The sequence below is a fragment of the Salminus brasiliensis genome, chromosome 10 (genome assembly GCF_030463535.1).
Source record: "Salminus brasiliensis chromosome 10, fSalBra1.hap2, whole genome shotgun sequence".
In the NCBI taxonomy this organism is placed as follows: Eukaryota; Metazoa; Chordata; class Actinopteri; order Characiformes; family Bryconidae; genus Salminus; species Salminus brasiliensis.
In genome coordinates, this window is record NC_132887.1 from 30,417,578 (window position 1) to 30,435,444 (window position 17,867).

At 42.0% G+C, this 17,867-nt stretch overlaps 3 protein-coding genes and 1 pseudogene across 3 annotated transcripts in view; 3 read left to right on the forward strand and 1 right to left on the reverse strand.

Moving 5' to 3' along the window:
• The first annotated feature begins 136 nt into the window (after nucleotides 1-136).
• Nucleotides 137-4,822, forward strand: LOC140563941 (KATNB1-like protein 1; annotated as a pseudogene).
• A 51-nt stretch (nucleotides 4,823-4,873) lies between these two features.
• On the forward strand, nucleotides 4,874-8,216 carry LOC140564840 (endoplasmic reticulum membrane protein complex subunit 7-like). Its single transcript, XM_072690506.1, has 5 exons — nucleotides 4,874-5,262; nucleotides 5,351-5,470; nucleotides 5,605-5,743; nucleotides 6,004-6,084; nucleotides 7,371-8,216. The coding sequence occupies exons 1-5, from the start codon at nucleotides 4,988-4,990 to the stop codon at nucleotides 7,527-7,529; spliced, it is 774 nt and encodes a 257-aa protein (XP_072546607.1). The 5' UTR covers nucleotides 4,874-4,987; the 3' UTR covers nucleotides 7,530-8,216.
• A 946-nt stretch (nucleotides 8,217-9,162) lies between these two features.
• LOC140564379 (fibrinogen-like protein 1-like protein) lies at nucleotides 9,163-12,178 on the forward strand. The gene is made up of 2 exons (XM_072689786.1): nucleotides 9,163-9,992; nucleotides 10,801-12,178. Exons 1-2 carry the CDS (start codon nucleotides 9,851-9,853, stop codon nucleotides 11,493-11,495), a joined length of 837 nt encoding a protein of 278 aa, XP_072545887.1. The 5' UTR covers nucleotides 9,163-9,850; the 3' UTR covers nucleotides 11,496-12,178.
• Nucleotides 9,620-17,867, reverse strand: part of chrm5a (cholinergic receptor, muscarinic 5a) — a 47,063-nt gene continuing 38,815 nt past the window's right edge. Inside the window, exon 2 of the mRNA XM_072689785.1 lies at nucleotides 9,620-14,349. Within this exon, the coding sequence (XP_072545886.1) occupies nucleotides 12,708-14,267 (1,560 nt within the window). The 5' untranslated portion in view covers nucleotides 14,268-14,349 and the 3' untranslated portion in view covers nucleotides 9,620-12,707. The remainder of the gene's footprint in view (nucleotides 14,350-17,867) is intronic.

Consider the following 17,867-nt stretch of genomic DNA (forward strand, 5'->3'; position numbering starts at 1 on the left):
AATACCAAATGTATCTTGACTGATCAGCTGTATTTAGAATATAAGAAAAATTGTGCAAACCTCATTGTTTAGGGAATCATTTTTAAATTTACAGCAAAAGATCCCTGCTGACTGACACCAGTTTACTGTTGACAGGATGCCTTTTATGGACATGTCATCTGACTGACTACAAAGAGAGTGATGGCTCAGATGAAAACCTGTCCAGTGAGGAGCAAAACTACAGGGTTCGAGTATCAAACTGTACAGAGGTACACTGCAGACATCTTATAGAAGACGAGAAAAGTCAACACTGACATCATGGCATTGTTTCATTTCCAAAATACCAAAAAGCTGTGCCCAGGAACCACCAGTGGTCAGCATTTTAGCTGAGATAGAGAAAAGGGTTAGAGAAAAGCAGTGATATTATATGTCCAGCTAATTAATAGGGACCCACATGATATTCTTGCTGATATTCTCATAGATGGGATTTGGCAACAAGAAAGAGTCGAATAAAAAGAGGTGAGTGTCTATTTCAGCATCAACAAACAAGCACAGAAACACAAATATAAAAAAAACTGACCGCACATGACAGCATGTGTGTCACCCTGTGTGAGGCTACACAAAACCTGAAATCAGAAGCAGAACTGCTGGATGGCTGAAGCTGACATGAGCAGCTTGTTGTTGGAATTTCCGTTCCACTTTAAATCGTGCAGTAGCTACATTTTTAGCATCCGTACAGCCATCCGAATTTAAGTGCTATACCATTTAAGCTGGAATGGGACATCAGATCGAGAAGCGAACTGAAACAATCTGAGCCAAGGTTTGTGCTCAGGGGCCTAGATTATAATACTCCAGCCTATTACTACTGCATGTAACTCCTAATCTAATCAGGGTGAAGAGGGTCGTGTCCTGCAAGAGAAAAACACGTCACCTCACCGTGAGCTCGGGAGTACACAGGAGGCCATTGCTAAGTGCCAAAACGTTTGACACATTGAACAAGGACAACAAACCAGCCGGCAGAGAAGAATTACCAGATGGAGGCCGCTGTGAGTTCCCGCTCAGTGTGACTCAGGGCTGTAGCATGGAGAAAGAAAGCGTACAATACTACTTTTCAGAGGTATAAGACACAGACACACAGAAGAACAAGGTCCACAATCACTTAGCTTTGACTTTTGAACATCATGTTCTTGTAAAAGTCCTGACTGGCTGACTAATGTACAGTGTATTGGACTATCACAGATGTCAAAGGATCACAAACAAATGGCTGAAATTCTGTTCGGACGCAGTCTCAGGCTCAATGTAGCACTGACCCTTTGGAGAAGAAATATAGGACAACTACTTTCATTTCTTATAAGGTAATTATAGTAGGCTAGCAACATACATTGAGTATTATTTTACCACTGCTAAATGTGGAATGGTTGACTGCGTACTGTTCTATTATCTTTACAGAATTCAGGATTTAAGCGTTGACTGCCTACCTGTATTTGCCAAAAGGTGGGCTTTCAAAGTAACCACTGAGGCCCCGTCCACATGCATGCAGATATTTTTGACTTAATTGCATCAGATAAGCAATCTGAACACTGGTCTTCCTCAGAGAAGCTAAGCACAAAACTTTTATTTAGCCGTAAAATAAAACACAGAGTCGGTACTGTTAAGCTCAGAGTTACACTTTATTTATGCTGAAATTATGCTGGATTAAATCAAAACTAACTCTCATTCTCTCATTCACTCCTCCCTCATCTCTCCCACACACACACACACACACACACACACACACACACAGCTTCGAGCTGTCCGAGCTCGATCCCTGGTGACACCACAGCCATTCGGGAGCGGGAATCCAGGAGAGCATTATTGGCTCTCCCTTGATAGTTAGGATTACCTTCCCTCTCAAACTTGATGCTGGCCAGTGTGGTGTCTGTTCTCAAATGCCATAGAATTAGCAATTAGTGTTCATATTAATTAGCCATTAATATGGTGGCACTTTACGGGACTCGGAGGAAGCATGTTTGCTATCACCCACTCAGCATTGGTGGCATTCTGTGAGGCCTAGCGTGGGAATTGAAATGACTTTGAGGAAAATAAATAAATAAATAAATAAGGACAAACATGCTAAGAATTATATAAAAGTAAATGTTCATATGTTTTTTTTTTTGGTTGGTCGTGGGTGATGCAGTCATATATTATAATAGTCTGCAGGTCTAATGCTTGCATGAAGTCAGGTGTCATTTTATGCTCACAAATTTGGTTGGATCAAACTTATTTGCTATGATAATAAGCTTAGTATATTTGTCTGGTTTTGTCTGATCTCTCCTCCCAGTTATCTGGTCATTGTCCTTCTCTGGATTCAGGAGGTACTGACAAAATGGTTGCCACAGCTATCACAGGATGCTGAAAGTGCACTAACCGTCTTTTCTTCTGATTATAAGTAAGCTTGAATATCCAGTGCATGAACTATGCAGAATATGGAAAAAGTGTAGTTTCTATTTGTTTATTTATTGATTAATTTATTTTTGCATGTTGGTAACAGGAATATTGAGGCTATTAAGCAACAGCTGCAAGCATTGTGCAGGCATCATCTACGTTTCACCAGTAAAGCTACTACAGAAATATGGAAGGTAGGTTATGGAGTGTATTCTGACAAATACTGTCCCTGTGTCTCTAAGTCATACACAGCAAAAAATGCTGCTTTAAATGCTGTGACCCAACTCTCAGTTCCTGCGTAAACAAAACACATCCTTGATTAAACCAACGATACTTATCGTATATATATATATATATATATAACCCTACAGAAGAGTTACCCCAACATGCCTGCACATCATCATACCAAAAATGGTAGAGAATGCTGATAGAGGTAGAAATGTAAGAGGATGCTGATGGAGGTAGAAACAGAAGAGGATGCTGAAGGAGGTAGAAATGGAAGAGGAGGCTGATGGAGGTAGAAATAAAAGAGGGTGCTGATGGAGGTAGAAGTGGAAGAGGATGCTGGTGGAGATAAAAATGAAACAGGATGCTGATGGAGGTAGAAACAGAAGAGAATGCTGATGGAGGTAGAAATGGAAGAGGAGGCTGATGGAGGTAGAAATGGAAGAGGATGCTGATGGAGGTGGAAATGGATGAGGATGCTGATGGAGGTGGAAATGGAAGATGATACTGATGGAGGTAGAAATGGAAGAAAATGCTGAAGGAGGTAGAAATGGAAGGGGAGGCTGATGGAGATATAAAAAGAAGAGGATGCTGATGGAGGTGGAAATGGAAGAGGATGCTGAAGGAGGTAGAAATGGAAGAGGAGGCTGATGGAGGTAGAAATAAAAGAGGGTGCTGATGGAGGTAGAAGTGGAAGAGGATGCTGGTGGAGATAAAAATGAAACAGGATGCTGATGGAGGTAGAAATGGAAGAGGATGCTGATGGAGGTAGAAATGGAAGAGGATGCTGATAGAGGTAGAAATGTAAGAGGATGCTGATGGAGATATAAAAAGAAGAGGATGCTGATGGAGATATAAAAAGAAGAGGATGCTGATGGAGGTAGAAATGTAAGAGGATGCTGATAGAGGTAGAAATGTAAGAGGATGCTGATGGAGATATAAAAAGAAGAGGATGCTGATGGAGGTGGAAATGGAAGAGGATGCTGAAAAGTTCACCTTTTTAGATACTTCATTTTCCACTGTGCTTCTAAATAGGATTTGGTGCATGTTGGAGTCCTAGGCAACTTTCAACAACTAATTTCACACATAGGTGAATAATAAGTCTTCATGTAAAATCACAATAAAAAATAAAAAATAAAAAAGTTTTACATGCCTCTTCTGAGAATACTTGGACAAAGAGTAGAGTACTGACTTGTGTAGTATCTAATATATATATTGTAGTATTGTAGTATCTAATATATATATATATTATATAATATATATAACTCTATGGTCCCGCCCCCATCTGAAATTGAACTTTTCATTGGTTCTGTCTCTGAGTTTACCGCTGCTGTCCCGCCCCTACATGAAATAGAGATTCTGATTGGTTCTGATTCTGAGTTTACCGCTGCTGTCCCGCCCCTACATGAAATAGAGATTCTGATTGGTTCTGTCTCTGAGTTTATCGCTGCTGTCCCGCCCCTACATGAAATAGAGATTTTGATTGGTTCTGCTTTTGAGTTTACTGCAGCTGTCCCGCCCCTACATGAAATAGAGATTCTGATTGGTTCTGATTCTGAGTTTACCGCTGCTGTCCCGCCCCTACATGAAATAGAGATTTTGATTGGTTCTGTCTCTGAGTTTATCGCTGCTGTCCCGCCCCTACATGAAATAGAGATTTTGATTGGTTCTGCTTCTGAGTTTACTGCAGCTGTCCCGCCCCTACATGAAATAGAGATTCTGATTGGTTCTGATTCTGAGTTTACTGCAGCTGTCCCGCCCCTACATGAAATAGAGATTCTGATTGGTTCTGCTTCTGAGTTTACTGCAGCTGTCCCGCCCCTACATGAAATAGAGATTCTGATTGGTTCTGCTTTTGCGGGCTTTGACGCTGCGATTTAAGGTCGCTGGATTTCTTTCAACAAGCGGAAAACTCAATTAAAAGGCCACCATTGAGAACATTGTTCTAAATTTAGTTGGCCGAATTAGCTAGAACCTTTATCGGGAACCCCCCCCCCCCCGATCTTCACTATGCGACTGTGTTTTGTCTAAACGGTGACACATCAGTTTGATCCTGTGGTGATTAAGAATGACACTTTTTTTTAATGCTTTTTTTTTTTTTTTTTTAAGGCTGTCCAAGGATTCATATACTCACACACTATTTTGGGATTTCTACCGGATTTGCAGAGTTTGCGCAGCTCTGCGTAAAGCCTGCGTAACTCGAGCGCAGCTGTTTGAAACTTTGTGCTGTGCGGCTGACGTCATTGTCTGCTGTCCGAAGCGAGCTGTCGAAGCAACACAGAAACCTGAGCAGAAATAAAACAGCATGACTTTTAACACTGTCTTACTGACAGTTAAACACCTCTGAAGTTTAGTCAAGATGCATGTGAACCGCTCCGTGGGGGCCGCCGTCTTAATAAGCGCAGCTCTGTTGGCTTTTTGGCCGTGTTTTAGTGCCGGACAGCTGTCTGTCCACAGCCCGGAGCTGCCGGAGCTGCCGGAGCAGCTGACGGTAGGGGAGAGCGACCGAGCAGCGCTGACATCAGAGAGATTTCAGATCGAGGGCCGAGCTGCTGTATATGGAGTAAGACCAGAGGACTGGGCTCCTTCGTCTGTCGTGCTGGTTGACGGGGAACAGCACGTTGGCTTTATCAGGTCGGTCTGTAACAGCATCACAGAGGAAGACGTATTATTAGTTGGCTGAAGTTGCTCGGCTAACCTGCCCATGTCTCTGTCACACTAGACTCGACGGAAGCTTCACAGTAAATGATGTCCCTTCTGGATCGTATGTGGTCCACATTGCCTCCCCTGCGTATAAATTTGAACCTGTCAGAGTGGATATCACCAGCAAGGGGAAGATGAGGTGGGTTTCTCCACACATCAGCCCACGTGGAGCACCTCTGTCTCAGCAAGAGGTTTAGTTTGTTTGAATATGTGAAGATGTGTCACATACGATTACAGTACTGTCTGTTACCATTCCTGTGCTTTTGCTTGCAGAGCACGCAGAGTCAATTACATCAAGACATCTGAGGTAGTCCAGTTGCCTTACCCACTTCAGATGAGATGTACTGGACTACACTCCTACTTCATAGAGCGAGAAACCTGGGGGTGGTCAGATTTCTTGATGAATCCTATGGTAGGCTTGGGGTTATTTTATATTATGTTCTTTCCAAGAATGCAGTCCATCAGTAAATAATCAGCTTAGTTGAGGCCCATGATCCTGCTGGAATGTCCCATTATTTTGGGACATAAAGTCCAAGCAGTGAAACGTAGCAGGCACGTGTTTAGGCAGCCCAGTGGACATAAACAGTATCAGCACTAAACACCCCACACCAGTATGGAACCAGCAGCATGCACAGTGCCTTCTCTCTCACCTTGTCGTTTTTTTTCCCTCAGGTTCTCATGATGGTCCTTCCTCTTGTGATCATCCTTCTTCTCCCTAAAGTCATCAACACAAACGACCCTGGGATGAGACAGGTAAGCTAGTGCGCACATGTTGTATGAAATCCAACCTTGGAAGAAATCTGAAAAAAAAAAAAAATATTGTAGGTATTATAGGCTGGTCTATGATGTATAGTGAGTATGTCACTTTGGTTGGGTTGATTTTGCAAAAGCTCACACAAGGCATGTAGCATAGCATAGCTTTGTTGTAATTCTGTAAGAAAAACATTGTAATTATGTTGTAATGACCTTTACTGGGTGTTGCTGTCCTCACTGTGCCCTCTCAGCGCAGAGTACGGTTAGCTGGCTGAAGAGATTGTAGCCAGGTTTTTTTTTTTTTTAGTTTTTAGCTTTTGCCTTGCACCCACCTCACACCTGCTGCAGATTTAGCATAGCACGGATACCCGCTCACATTTCCCTTATCACTGGCACTGGAAAAGCTGCGGTCATGAGGCGTAGCAACACATTTTCAGCTCGCAGAATCTGCTGGATATTATGTGAACATGAAGGCCACATCTTTTGTTGAAAATCTCCAGGATGCTTCTCGAACCAATTCTGGACAATCTTCGGCTCAGTGCATTATCCTGCTGGAATATCTCATCATTGTGGAGATACATGAAGTCCATGAAGGGCTGCAAATGTTTGCCAAGCAGTAAAACATAGCGAGCATGTCAATGACATGTTTGGGCTGACCAGTGGACCTAACCCATGCCATGAGAATACAAACCACACCAGTATGGAACCGCCACCAGTATGCGGGGTCCATGGCTTTGCAGGTGCCGCACACAGCTCATCGGACCAACGCCACATGTTGCCAATCCTGTAGGGTCCAGTCAGAAACCTCACAAGCCCAGGTGAGGTGCTGTGTCCAGTGTCATGGTGATAACAGAGGCCTTCTGGTGGGTCTTCTACTCCTGTATCCCATGGAAGCTAAAGAACGCTGCACTGACCTGCAGGATATGAGGCTTGAGGGGCCTCCTGCATTGAATGTGGATGTGATTTTTGCCAGAGTCACTTGTCTGTTTGTACAGACAGTTCTGGTCAGACACTGGTCACAGTCATTAAGCACCCGTGGGCAGCCACTGCAATGTCCACTGTGAGTGGCGATGCCTTTTGTGCCATTCCCGTTACAGTTGTGAGATAATAATAATAATAATAATAGGATGTAATTGTGTCTTGCTATTGGTATGAATAATAAGTTATTTGATTTTTTTAGATATTTATTTATATTTATTTATTAGCTTATCATAATGTAGTTTCTCTTTTTTTATATAATTAACTGCCTTGATGTGACGTATTTATGTTGATGTGCTTTTATCTAGGAAATGGAACAATCAATGAATATGCTCAACCCCAATCCTGAACTTCCAGATGTGTCTGAGCTCATGACAAAGTTCTTTGCCCCACCCAAAAGCCATGGCGGTAAGTCGGGAGGTGGCAGTCACCGGGGTCACAGGGGAGGCGGCCCGAGGAGGAGGTAGCGTTCATCCCTGCAGCGACACATGTTACTCCAGGCCTTTGCCAAATAAGTGCCACTAATCAGTTTCCAAAACCATTGAGAAAAGCAACAACAAATGCTGTTGTTGCTAATGCCTTATTCCACTATGTTTGATGTTGAGTCCATAGACTGCAGTAATGCTCTGATTAATGCAGAAATTAAAAAAAAAACACTACTCATGCAGTTCTTTTTTTTAAGCCTTTCATTATTTATTGATTGATCTATTTATTGACTCAAAAGATAAATGTATTTATTTCAGAGCTTTAATATTAATATTTTACTGATCTAATGAGCTTTAACAGAGAGTAAACCTTCATAGCCGATTATGTTTCCATGCCTTATCTGCATTTCATCATTCTGCTGTGTCACTCTTTTCAGTTCCATTAGGGTCACTGAGATTTTTCATCGATTGCTGTGTGTAGCCACTAGTTTGTATTTTGAACAGCCTTGGCTGACTGTTATGGAAGTTATGGAAGGAGTGACTGCTAAATATAGCAGTAGGGAGTGTGAGGGGGCACACCAGTGGGACTGTGAGGGACAGATCCAGATCAGTTGGCGTTAGCAGCAGCCTGTGAGCTGCCTGGTTACAAAGAAAAACTAAAATAGAGCGATATTTTTTTTTTTCTTTCAAGCCTACTCTGTAACATATGCATCAATAAAATATACCTCAATCTTCTACTGATATATGTATTTGTTTATTGTCAAACATTATATGATTGTTACAAGTATTTTCTTTAATGCAAAACCTTCCACATCCCAGAATATCCATGTATAGTATATAATGTGGGTGGGTGTGTATATATATATATATATATATATATATATATATATATATGTATATATATATATATGTGTGTGTGTATATATACATAATACCCAGGCTTGACAAGCTGCCACTGTCGGGCCCTTGACCAAGGCAATTTACCGTCTCTGCTCACCAGGTGCTGCAGCGATGGCTGCCCACTGCTCTGGGCTTGTGTGCTCACTATTTGTTCGCTAGTGTGTACGTGTGTGTGTTCACTGCATGGATGGGTTAAAGGCGGAGGCCAAATTCTATCTGTGTCCATCATTCAGATGTAAACAATCAACTTTAGTGTTATACAGTCACTGTTTTGCCATCACTGCTGATGGCAAAACAGCATGGCTCAGGATTCAAACATACAACTCCTGGGCCATGGTGGCAGCGCATTAAGCCACTCTGAGCCCTGCCTGCATGTATTTCTAGGCCAGAATCTTCACAAAACTATGGTAAAACAGTGCATCTGTAAACACATTGTCAGTTTATGTAGTTTTATAGAGGTGTTAAATGTTTCAGATGTCTGGTTCAGCCTTTACATTCCTGTATAAAGGAATAATAAAAAGATCACCTATGCCCAGGAGTCTGTGACACATCTGTCCCCATGGGCTCTTGTGGATTAAGACCACTAGGTTGATGTGATTTGCAGCTTTTTGTCTTAGCTTGGACAAATTCAGTTCCAACACAAAGGTAAAGGTTTGATTCTACGCCTGTGAAAATATCCATAACCAGCTGATCTACTTAACGTTTGCATACAAAGCAACCATTGCTGCATTGATCTTAGATTGGTAGTCTGATCAGTCATTTAAAAGAAGGCACTAAGGCATTGTCCACCCTTCTGTTCTTTGAATTGTTCACAGATAGATACCTAATTAGGTCCAGTGTCATAAGGTCATAGTTCTAGGCCTAGCAGTTAAGCCAGGCAGAGACTGGCATAGTCCTGCTCACTGTTTTAAGACCCATAGCTGTTTTTTTGTGTGTATGTAGTTTGTTAATGGAAATTATGGCCTACAGTGCAGAACATGTGGAATATGCCTATACAAGCGATCCAGCCAAGTCCTAGTCCAGATGACACAGATAAACGGCTTTAACCCTTGCTGTGTTTTGCTGTGTGACGTGAGATGAGGCTGAAGTCCAGTGCTGATAGGCTCAGTGTAGACTGTAGATTTGTGTATTTCTGTGGACTCTGTGATTCAAGCTGCCAGTCTGGATTTCTTGCTCACAGTCAAGTTACACCGATACAAGAAAACTGAGGACACGCGTGAAGGTAAGCATGTTTATTTTATTATGGACTTTGAGACAACCTAGCGTAGAGCCTACTGAACAAAACATACTCCTTATCCTGATGTTGTCAGCATGCACAGCACTTTGTTTTCAGGCTACCTTTGATACTTTGTTTCTCAAAAATACATTGAAACCATAAGATCTTGTCGGATGAATTGCTTTGCTATGGCTCCAAGTCTGCCTGTCTTCTTTGCTTATGGTAAATGTGCATTCCGCTATAAAGGATGAAGACTTTAGGCAGCCGGGTGGTGGCTTTCCTGAGCCTGCTCATTCCAACTGGTGCGCTAGCTGTGCAGCCACATGCTAAAAACATCCATCTGCTTTCTTCAGAAGAGCAAAAATTCATCCTAAACCTCGGACATAAAGGTACTGGGTCCTAGCTTTCAAGCTAATTTTGTATTTCTTTGCTTTTGTGGAGTTTTTTTTGTGTGTCTTTAAAATAATGTAATTCCTTCTAAACTACGTAATCTGTATTGTTTATGAATCTATTAGGTCACTAAGAAACAGCCTGGAATTGTATTTTAGGTATTAATCTGCTACACAGTCAAGTAGCCCTAAAGCAGCTTCAAGGAATATGTAATAGAAATACTTGATGAATTAGACAGGGTTTATGGCACCACGCCTCGACCAAACTACAGCATATGAAGTCACTGACTTTTAACACAGAGGTCAGAGTTCTCACACAGCAGAACATGTCAGTCCCTGGAAGTATCAGTCCCATTATCTTCACAGTCTAGATAGAGACTGTTGACAGAGACTGAGATATTCAAGAATATCAAGATTTATTCAAGATTTATTTTTATTATAGTAGATATGTAAGTTTTTCACTCAACGTTTCTTGTTGTGGAAAGGTTGATTTTCACACACTTACAGTTTATTAAAACCAGTTTAATAGGTGTGTTTAAATAAAGGGCCAGAACTGAAGAACCCTGAATTAGGTCCAGTTTTGAATTTACTTGCAGTTCCCCTGGTTATTCACCACTGAAAAAACAGTCAAATCTACCCAATGTTGATTATTTGTCATATTGATATGTTTTTTTTTCACTTGTATGATTATAATATTGTTGTGCTCCCCACTTTTAATCCTCATTTCCTCACTCCACACTAATAAACCAGCGCTCACTGAGAGTGTTGTATCGTCCTTCAGAGTTCTTATCTGCTTTTTCCCCAGCAGAGATCCCCAGAGACTGCTATGACCTGTGGGAGAGCTCTGGAGCTCAGTCGCCGGATGGCGTGTATTTGATCAAACCTGTGGACACGCCTATCGTAGCCTACTGCGCCATGCAGGAAGGTGGCTGGACCGTCATCCAGCACATCACGGTCAACAGCAGCATAGACTTTGACCGCTCTTGGGAGGAGTACAAGTTAGGCTTTGGACGCCTCACCGGCAACCACTGGCTGGGCAACGACTACATCCACCAACTCACCCTTGGACCCGGGCACTATAAGCTGGGAATCAAGCTGGTGGACAAAGACGCAATGACCAAGACAGGTGAGTATGATCCAGTGCTGGTGGAGGGAGAGGATGCCCAGTACCGGCTACGCCTCGGCTTGTATCAAGGCACAGCCGTGGACGCACTCACCCTGGACCCGGAGAACTACCTCCACGACAACCAGAGGTTCACCACCAAGGACCGGGACAACGACAACTACTTCCAGAACTGTGCCAAGCTCGAGTTCCAGGGAGTAGCAGGGGGGGGTTGGTGGTACGACGCCTGCGCTGGGGCCAACCTGAACCGCCGCAATGTCATCTACTGGCAGAAGGACTGCAACAAGGAACACCTGTGCAAGTACGCCTGGATGATGGTAAAGCCCTCAGAGACAGTCAAAATCATCCGTCCTGCAGACTGCAAAAGAGATGAGCTCTAAAGAAATTGATCATATTACTATAGATAAGCAGTCAGTTTTAGAAGGGTTGATTTTCTGCAAATGATGAGAAATTTTCTGTTGATCATCTGAAATAATAAAAAAAGGGAATCAGGCAATGAGAGATAACTGAGACCGAGACTGGTTAGAAAGATCAACTTCAAATCAAGTAAATCAGATCAAATTACTGTTGTATTTAAGGAGTCAGAAAATGTTGTGAAGCATATCTATATTTTTGAAGAAAAATAAAACATCCAGACTTACAGGGTTAGTCACAACTTACATTAACAAACAACACAGCAAAGTAGTTCTCACATATTTCTGCCTGTACATGAAACCATCACCTCCACTGTCAACTGTAAGTAATGTGTAATATGCAAGCAATGTGATTTAATATAATGGCATGTTTCACAAACATTTCTACCGCAAAAATCCTTGGAAATATTTGAAGGAATGTTGAAATTGCTACTTACTAAAGTATTCAAATACTGGGTTTAACCTAGCCACAGTTGCATGTGTTTTTGTTTCCTCGGTCATGACAGGGAAGGTATTTAAAAGGTCTAGTTAATGTCATTTATGCTTTGTGTAATGTAAACCAAATTCCAGAGCATAAATCATGTCTGTTTTTGTTGTTTTAATCAAATTCTCTCATTTTCAATTATGTATCACATTTTTTTGTACTTGTATTTCTTGTGTAGCTCTTGTTTGTTTGTTTGTTTGTTTGTTTGCTTCTTGTCTTCTAAATGAAAAGTAATGAAGGCATTTGATGGGCACATACAATCTTGATCAAGCATCTTCATTTGTATTCAGCTTGAAATGTAACAGCAAAAAACTAGAATAGCCCTTAAGACTAACATTGTAACAAGCATAAATATCAGGACGGCAATTACAAACCACTGACCAAGAATTATGGTTATATATTTGTTCTTTTAGCAATGCACAGACACACCTTATCTGGAACAAAAAAAAACAACAACTATCAACCATTGCAACACTTTAGCACTTCGTTAATTTACCAATGTATGACGTGATGTGAGAAACCCATATTCCTATGACCTTGAAAACAACACTGGAAAGTCTATGGTCACATTAGATATACAGTGATATTAGAAACCAGAAAGGTCAGATAGTGAACAATCAGTCCCATCTCTGCATTCTAGATTCTCGAGAGTGTAACAAACAGTTAGCGTGCTCATCGACTTTGTTCAGAGGCGCTTATGTTAACTTGTTGCCTACAACAGGGTTCTGTCCGTACCAGTAAAGCTTCTCCTCCACCCTCTTCTTCTTCCACTGGCAGAGGAGAAGCATCCGGAAGGTCTTTTGAAAGGTCTTGTTGCAGAGGGCATAGCACATTGGGTTGACCGTGCTGTTGACGTAGCACAGCCAGTAGCCTAGGTGCCAGAGAGACAGAGGGATACAATCAGAACAGAAGGTGGAGATGAGCACCATGATGTTGTAAGGTGTCCATGTGAGAATGAAGGCCAGTAGAATGGCACTGAGTGTCTGGGCTGCCTTCCTCTCTTTGATCAGGACCATCCTCTTGCGCTTGGTGATCTGGCTCTTGAGCGTGGCATCGATGGGCTTGGAGGATGAGGCCGTGGAGGGTGCACTCATGGATTCGGCAGAGGAGAAGGAAGCCGCCTTGGTGTCTTCGCTGTTGGCCTGCAGAGAGTTGCCTTCCTTGGTAGCTGGCTTGAACTTGTACGAGACACACTTCTTGCTCTTTTGGGAGCTACCCTTGATAGGCGACGGGAAGAAGTTCTCATCTTCGTGACTGCTCAGCTGTTCGCCGTCGTTGGACAGCCCTGTTTTGTTCTCCCCGCACGCATGGTTCCTGTAAGCCGGGAGGACTCCAGGAGATACAGGCCGCTCCTCATCATCGGACGAGGCATAGCTGTTGAAGGTGGCCAGCTGGTCAGCTTTGGACCACTCGTCATTTGACGTGGCTGAGGATTTGGCTGTTTTGCTGCGGCTGGACAACGACCAGGACGAGCGTTTCTGGTTTCTGGAGGTGCTGCTGAAGCAGGACCTGATGATAGCCCTCTGTGGTTGGGCTTTAGTTTCTGAGTCTGTAGACTGGTTGGCGCCCTGGAGCTCTGCCAGGTCTTTAGTGCGCCTCTCTGTCTCTTTGTATATCCGACAATACAAGATGGTCATGACTGAAACAGGAATGTAAAACGCAGCAATGGCTGTGCCGAAGGTTATCACTGGCTCTGAGAAGAACTGGATTTGGCACTGCCTCTCAGGTACTGTCCTCTTGCCAACGAAATACTGCCAGCACAGAATCGGAGGCGCCCAAAGAACGAAGGACACAAGCCAGGCCAGGCCGATCATGATTCCAGCGCGTTTTGGCGTTCGCTTAGCTCTGTAGGTCAGAGGCCTTGTAATGGAGAAGTAGCGGTCAAAGCTAATGACCAGCAAGTTCATGACTGAGGCATTGCTGGCCACATAGTCCAGAGCCAACCACAGGTCGCATGCCAGGCTACCTAGTGACCAGTAACCCATCAATATGTAGGACGTGTATAAATTCATTGAAAAAACACCAATGATTAGGTCAGCGAAAGCCAGGCTAAGCAAGTAGTAGTTGTTAACGGTTTTCAGCTGACTGTTGACTTTGAAGGACAGCATTACAAGAACATTCCCGATTATTGTGATCAAGCTCACTATGGCTGACACAGTTGCTATAGTGATGACCTCCCACAGGCTATGTGTGACGAGGTGGACGTCGGACGCGTTGGCACTGATAGAGGTGTTCTCCATTTGGCCTCCGTCCATAGCTTCTTGTTTCAGCCAACCCTTAGCAGCAGTTCACGGGAAGTGTCTGGAACGGAGAGTGCGCCATGCTGACTTGGCCATTCTGGAGGAACAAGCAAAAAGTCATGATTTTGAGACTGTTAAAACACTCCAGGTTCAGAGCAGGGTCATTAGTCTTATCCTGTACATATGATGATGATGATAATGACGACATTTGGCAAAGTTTAAAGATCTTCGTCCACTACCGAGCTATGTATGCAATCCAAAATCATCAGTTCCTAAATCCTAATGGGTCTAATGGTCTTTTCTGAGCTTTTCTGAGAATGCAACCCTTCATAAAGTCATATGTAGGCCATCAGTAGGGCTTATGCACAGTTGTTGGTCAAGCCTTTTTGTATAGAACTGAAATGAGATTGAGAGATACAATGAGAGTAACAGATGTGGACAATTAAATTAAACATTACATACAATTAAACCTTGCAATGTGGGGTAGGTGTGTGTGTAGGCTGGTTGCTACCACTAGGGGGAGACATTTGTTCTTTCCTGGGTTTACACATCTTTAAGAATTCAGAGCAGATATGCCTAGTTCAATGGAGAAGACATTCTCAATGTAAAGCACCTTATTAACCTTGTTTTATAGCCCACTGATTTAGTCTCAGTCACCGGTGTATTCACTCATGCTTAGCTATTGGCCTCTAAAAGCCCACACACCAAAATAAAGATTTTTTTTTAATTAATAATTGTTGTTTAAAGAGTTTTCCCCCTTTAATTAACCATCACTGTCATAGCGAATTTGATTACAATTTTGACACCCATATAAATGTGCATGCAACAATATCCCTAATACTCTGTCCTATGCCATTTCATTCAATTAAAATGAAGTACTGTGATTCGTTAATCTATGACTGCATGGTTCATACGTCATTAATTAATAATTAGTAAACAAACAATCATATTACAATTTAACTCAATTCAACTTTACTGTTATTATGCTAATACAGGCTTGTACATTACAACCAAACACTGGTATGCTAAGTCTCAGCTGCAGAATAGGTAGGACATACAATAGTGCAAGGTCAATAGACACGACACAAGAAAAGGTGCATAGACAATAAAAAGAAAGGCTAGGTGATTATGGTCCAAACTAAGTATATACTATACTCACAGTAAAATAGAAGTATGGAGAGCAGTGATGTGCTGTGTGTGTGAATGAAGAGTAAAACAAGGAGTGACTGCTGAGGTAGACCAGTCTGATATTCATGTACTGTGCAGGAATAATTGAGAAAATGTTCGTGTTTAAGGGTTCAAAGAGTGGAAAACTCCACTTCTCTTTCTTTTTTGTTGGGTGAAATATATTAATAGTCCGTAAATACTGTTAAAGATAAAAATAAAAGTCATAATGCATTAACCTATCTGCCTTTACTATACAGTCTAGAGCAGTTTAGCTATTCACAGTGTTAGAAGTGCTGTCTAGCTTGCCAACTTTTGCTTTGGTGCAAAGAGGATGTGAATATAGCCAGAGGCGTTATCAATGAGGAGACGGTCACTGGTTGACATGTTAATGGGAGTTCAGTCAATGATTTGCGTGAGTTGAAAAGAACCAGAATTAATGGGACATGGATAGAAAATAGTGGGAAATGACATTGTTACATACAAAAATACAACAATCTACCAGTTCTCCCATGAGCCATGTTTAGAAGGCTGCTGTTTTTTTTTTTTTTCCTGATGCACATTAGTAAGAGTATGCTTTGCAACTGCTTTCAGAATGCTCTAAAACCTGCTGGCCAATATAGTCTGATGTAGTTCTCATCAGTTTGATATGTTGTACATATTTTGATCTCTGAAATCAGGAACCTGTAGCCACTCGTCTCTCCTCCATGTTTACACACTGTCAGTAAAGGCCTCTCTTCACAGCGGAGGCTACTTGACCGCTTTGAGTTCAGCTGTTTTCAGCTCAGCGAGCCGCACAAAAAGCTGCTGCCAAGGGGGCATTCGCAACTCGAGGGGCTTTGTGCGCAAAACACAAAGCAAAGCAGAAACAATTGGAAACAGCACAGTCTCTTCTGTGCTGTCAACAGCCCTGAATCATCTGCGTCGACTGGATAGATACTATTACTGGCAACAGGTAGCCCACTTAATGCTAACAATGTACAGCAGGGACAACCATCTGCATCCAAGCCTTACACGCTGAGGAAACATGCAAACCCACCTCAAGCCTAGTCTAGTCTAGTAATCCTAAACGGAGAGCAGGATAGCTGGATGGGTTGTTTTTTTCACAGTGTTTTACACTGAAATTGTGGACAGTCTTACGGACAATCTGAAAGCTACAGGTCCATCTTCAGAGATATTAATGTTCCAGTATCCACTGTATGCACCATTAAGAAGTTTACAGCCTATCATATTGTAACTAACCTCCCTGGACGTGGATGGAGGAGAAAAACTTGCTAGAAAAGATTGATTTGAACTGGTGGCTAAAGAACCTCAATCAGCTTCCAAGCAAGTTCAAGCTGACCTGCAGACACAAGGTTTAAGAGCATCAGCTCACACTGTATCTGTTACAATCTGAATGGAAATGGTGTTATGGTTGGAAAATGTCAATTAGTAGACTACAGTCCTACTGTAGTACTAACAGCTTTCTGCTAAAGCACATAATTGTACTGTTTATGGAAGAACGAAATGAGGCCCTAAAAGAGAAGAACATGGTCCCAATGCTCAATCATGGTGGTGGATGTTTTGGGGTTGTTTTGCTGCTTCTGGCACTGGATGTCTTGACGGTGCGCAGGGCATTATGAAACTACTGAAGACTATTTTGAAAGGGCTAGTGTCAGAAAGCTAGGTCTTCGTCAGAGGTCATGGGTCTTCCAGCTGGACAGTGACCCAAAGCCTACTTCACACCTGTGGAGATATCTCAAAACAGCAGTTGGGAGAAGGCACCTTTCAAATCCAAGAGTCTGAAATCTGGAGCAGTTGGCAAAAGAAGAGTAGCCCAGAGTTCCAGTGGAGAGGTGTAAGAAATGTTTACAGGAAGCAGCTGTTTTTCTCAGTCATTGTTTCCAAAGGATGTAGTAACAAAGTTGAGGGTGCCAATAATTTCGGCCAGTCATTTTCTGGAATTTTGTGTGAAGTGTGTTTTTGTTGTTGTTGTTGTTGTTGTTCCAAAATGTGTGAACTGTGGCCTGACTTTGGTGTCACCTTTGTTTGGTGTCCAAACGGGTATACCTAAGCATTTGCAATTGCAGCTATGTTCTTGAAAGAAGTACGGGGTGCCAATATTTTTTCATATTCATATTCAAGGAACCAAAATCAGAAATTAAAACATAAAGCACACACAAAAATAGTATTTGTTTTTTGGGATTATATTTATATATTTCATTTTCATTTTGGATTGGCAGTTAAATATGGGAAGAATGAATAATACACTGTTTTTATTTTTCTGTTTTTGAACTGAGCAGAACATCAAAAGTATGAAAACAATGCTTTGTTTGATCATTGGTATCAGACTCATAAACAAATGGTGAAATTATTAATTTTTTCAGTTTTTTTGATTCTCTATTCAATATTGTGCAAATAACGAATGATACCAGATAGATTATCAATTGTTTTTCAGATGTTTGAATATTA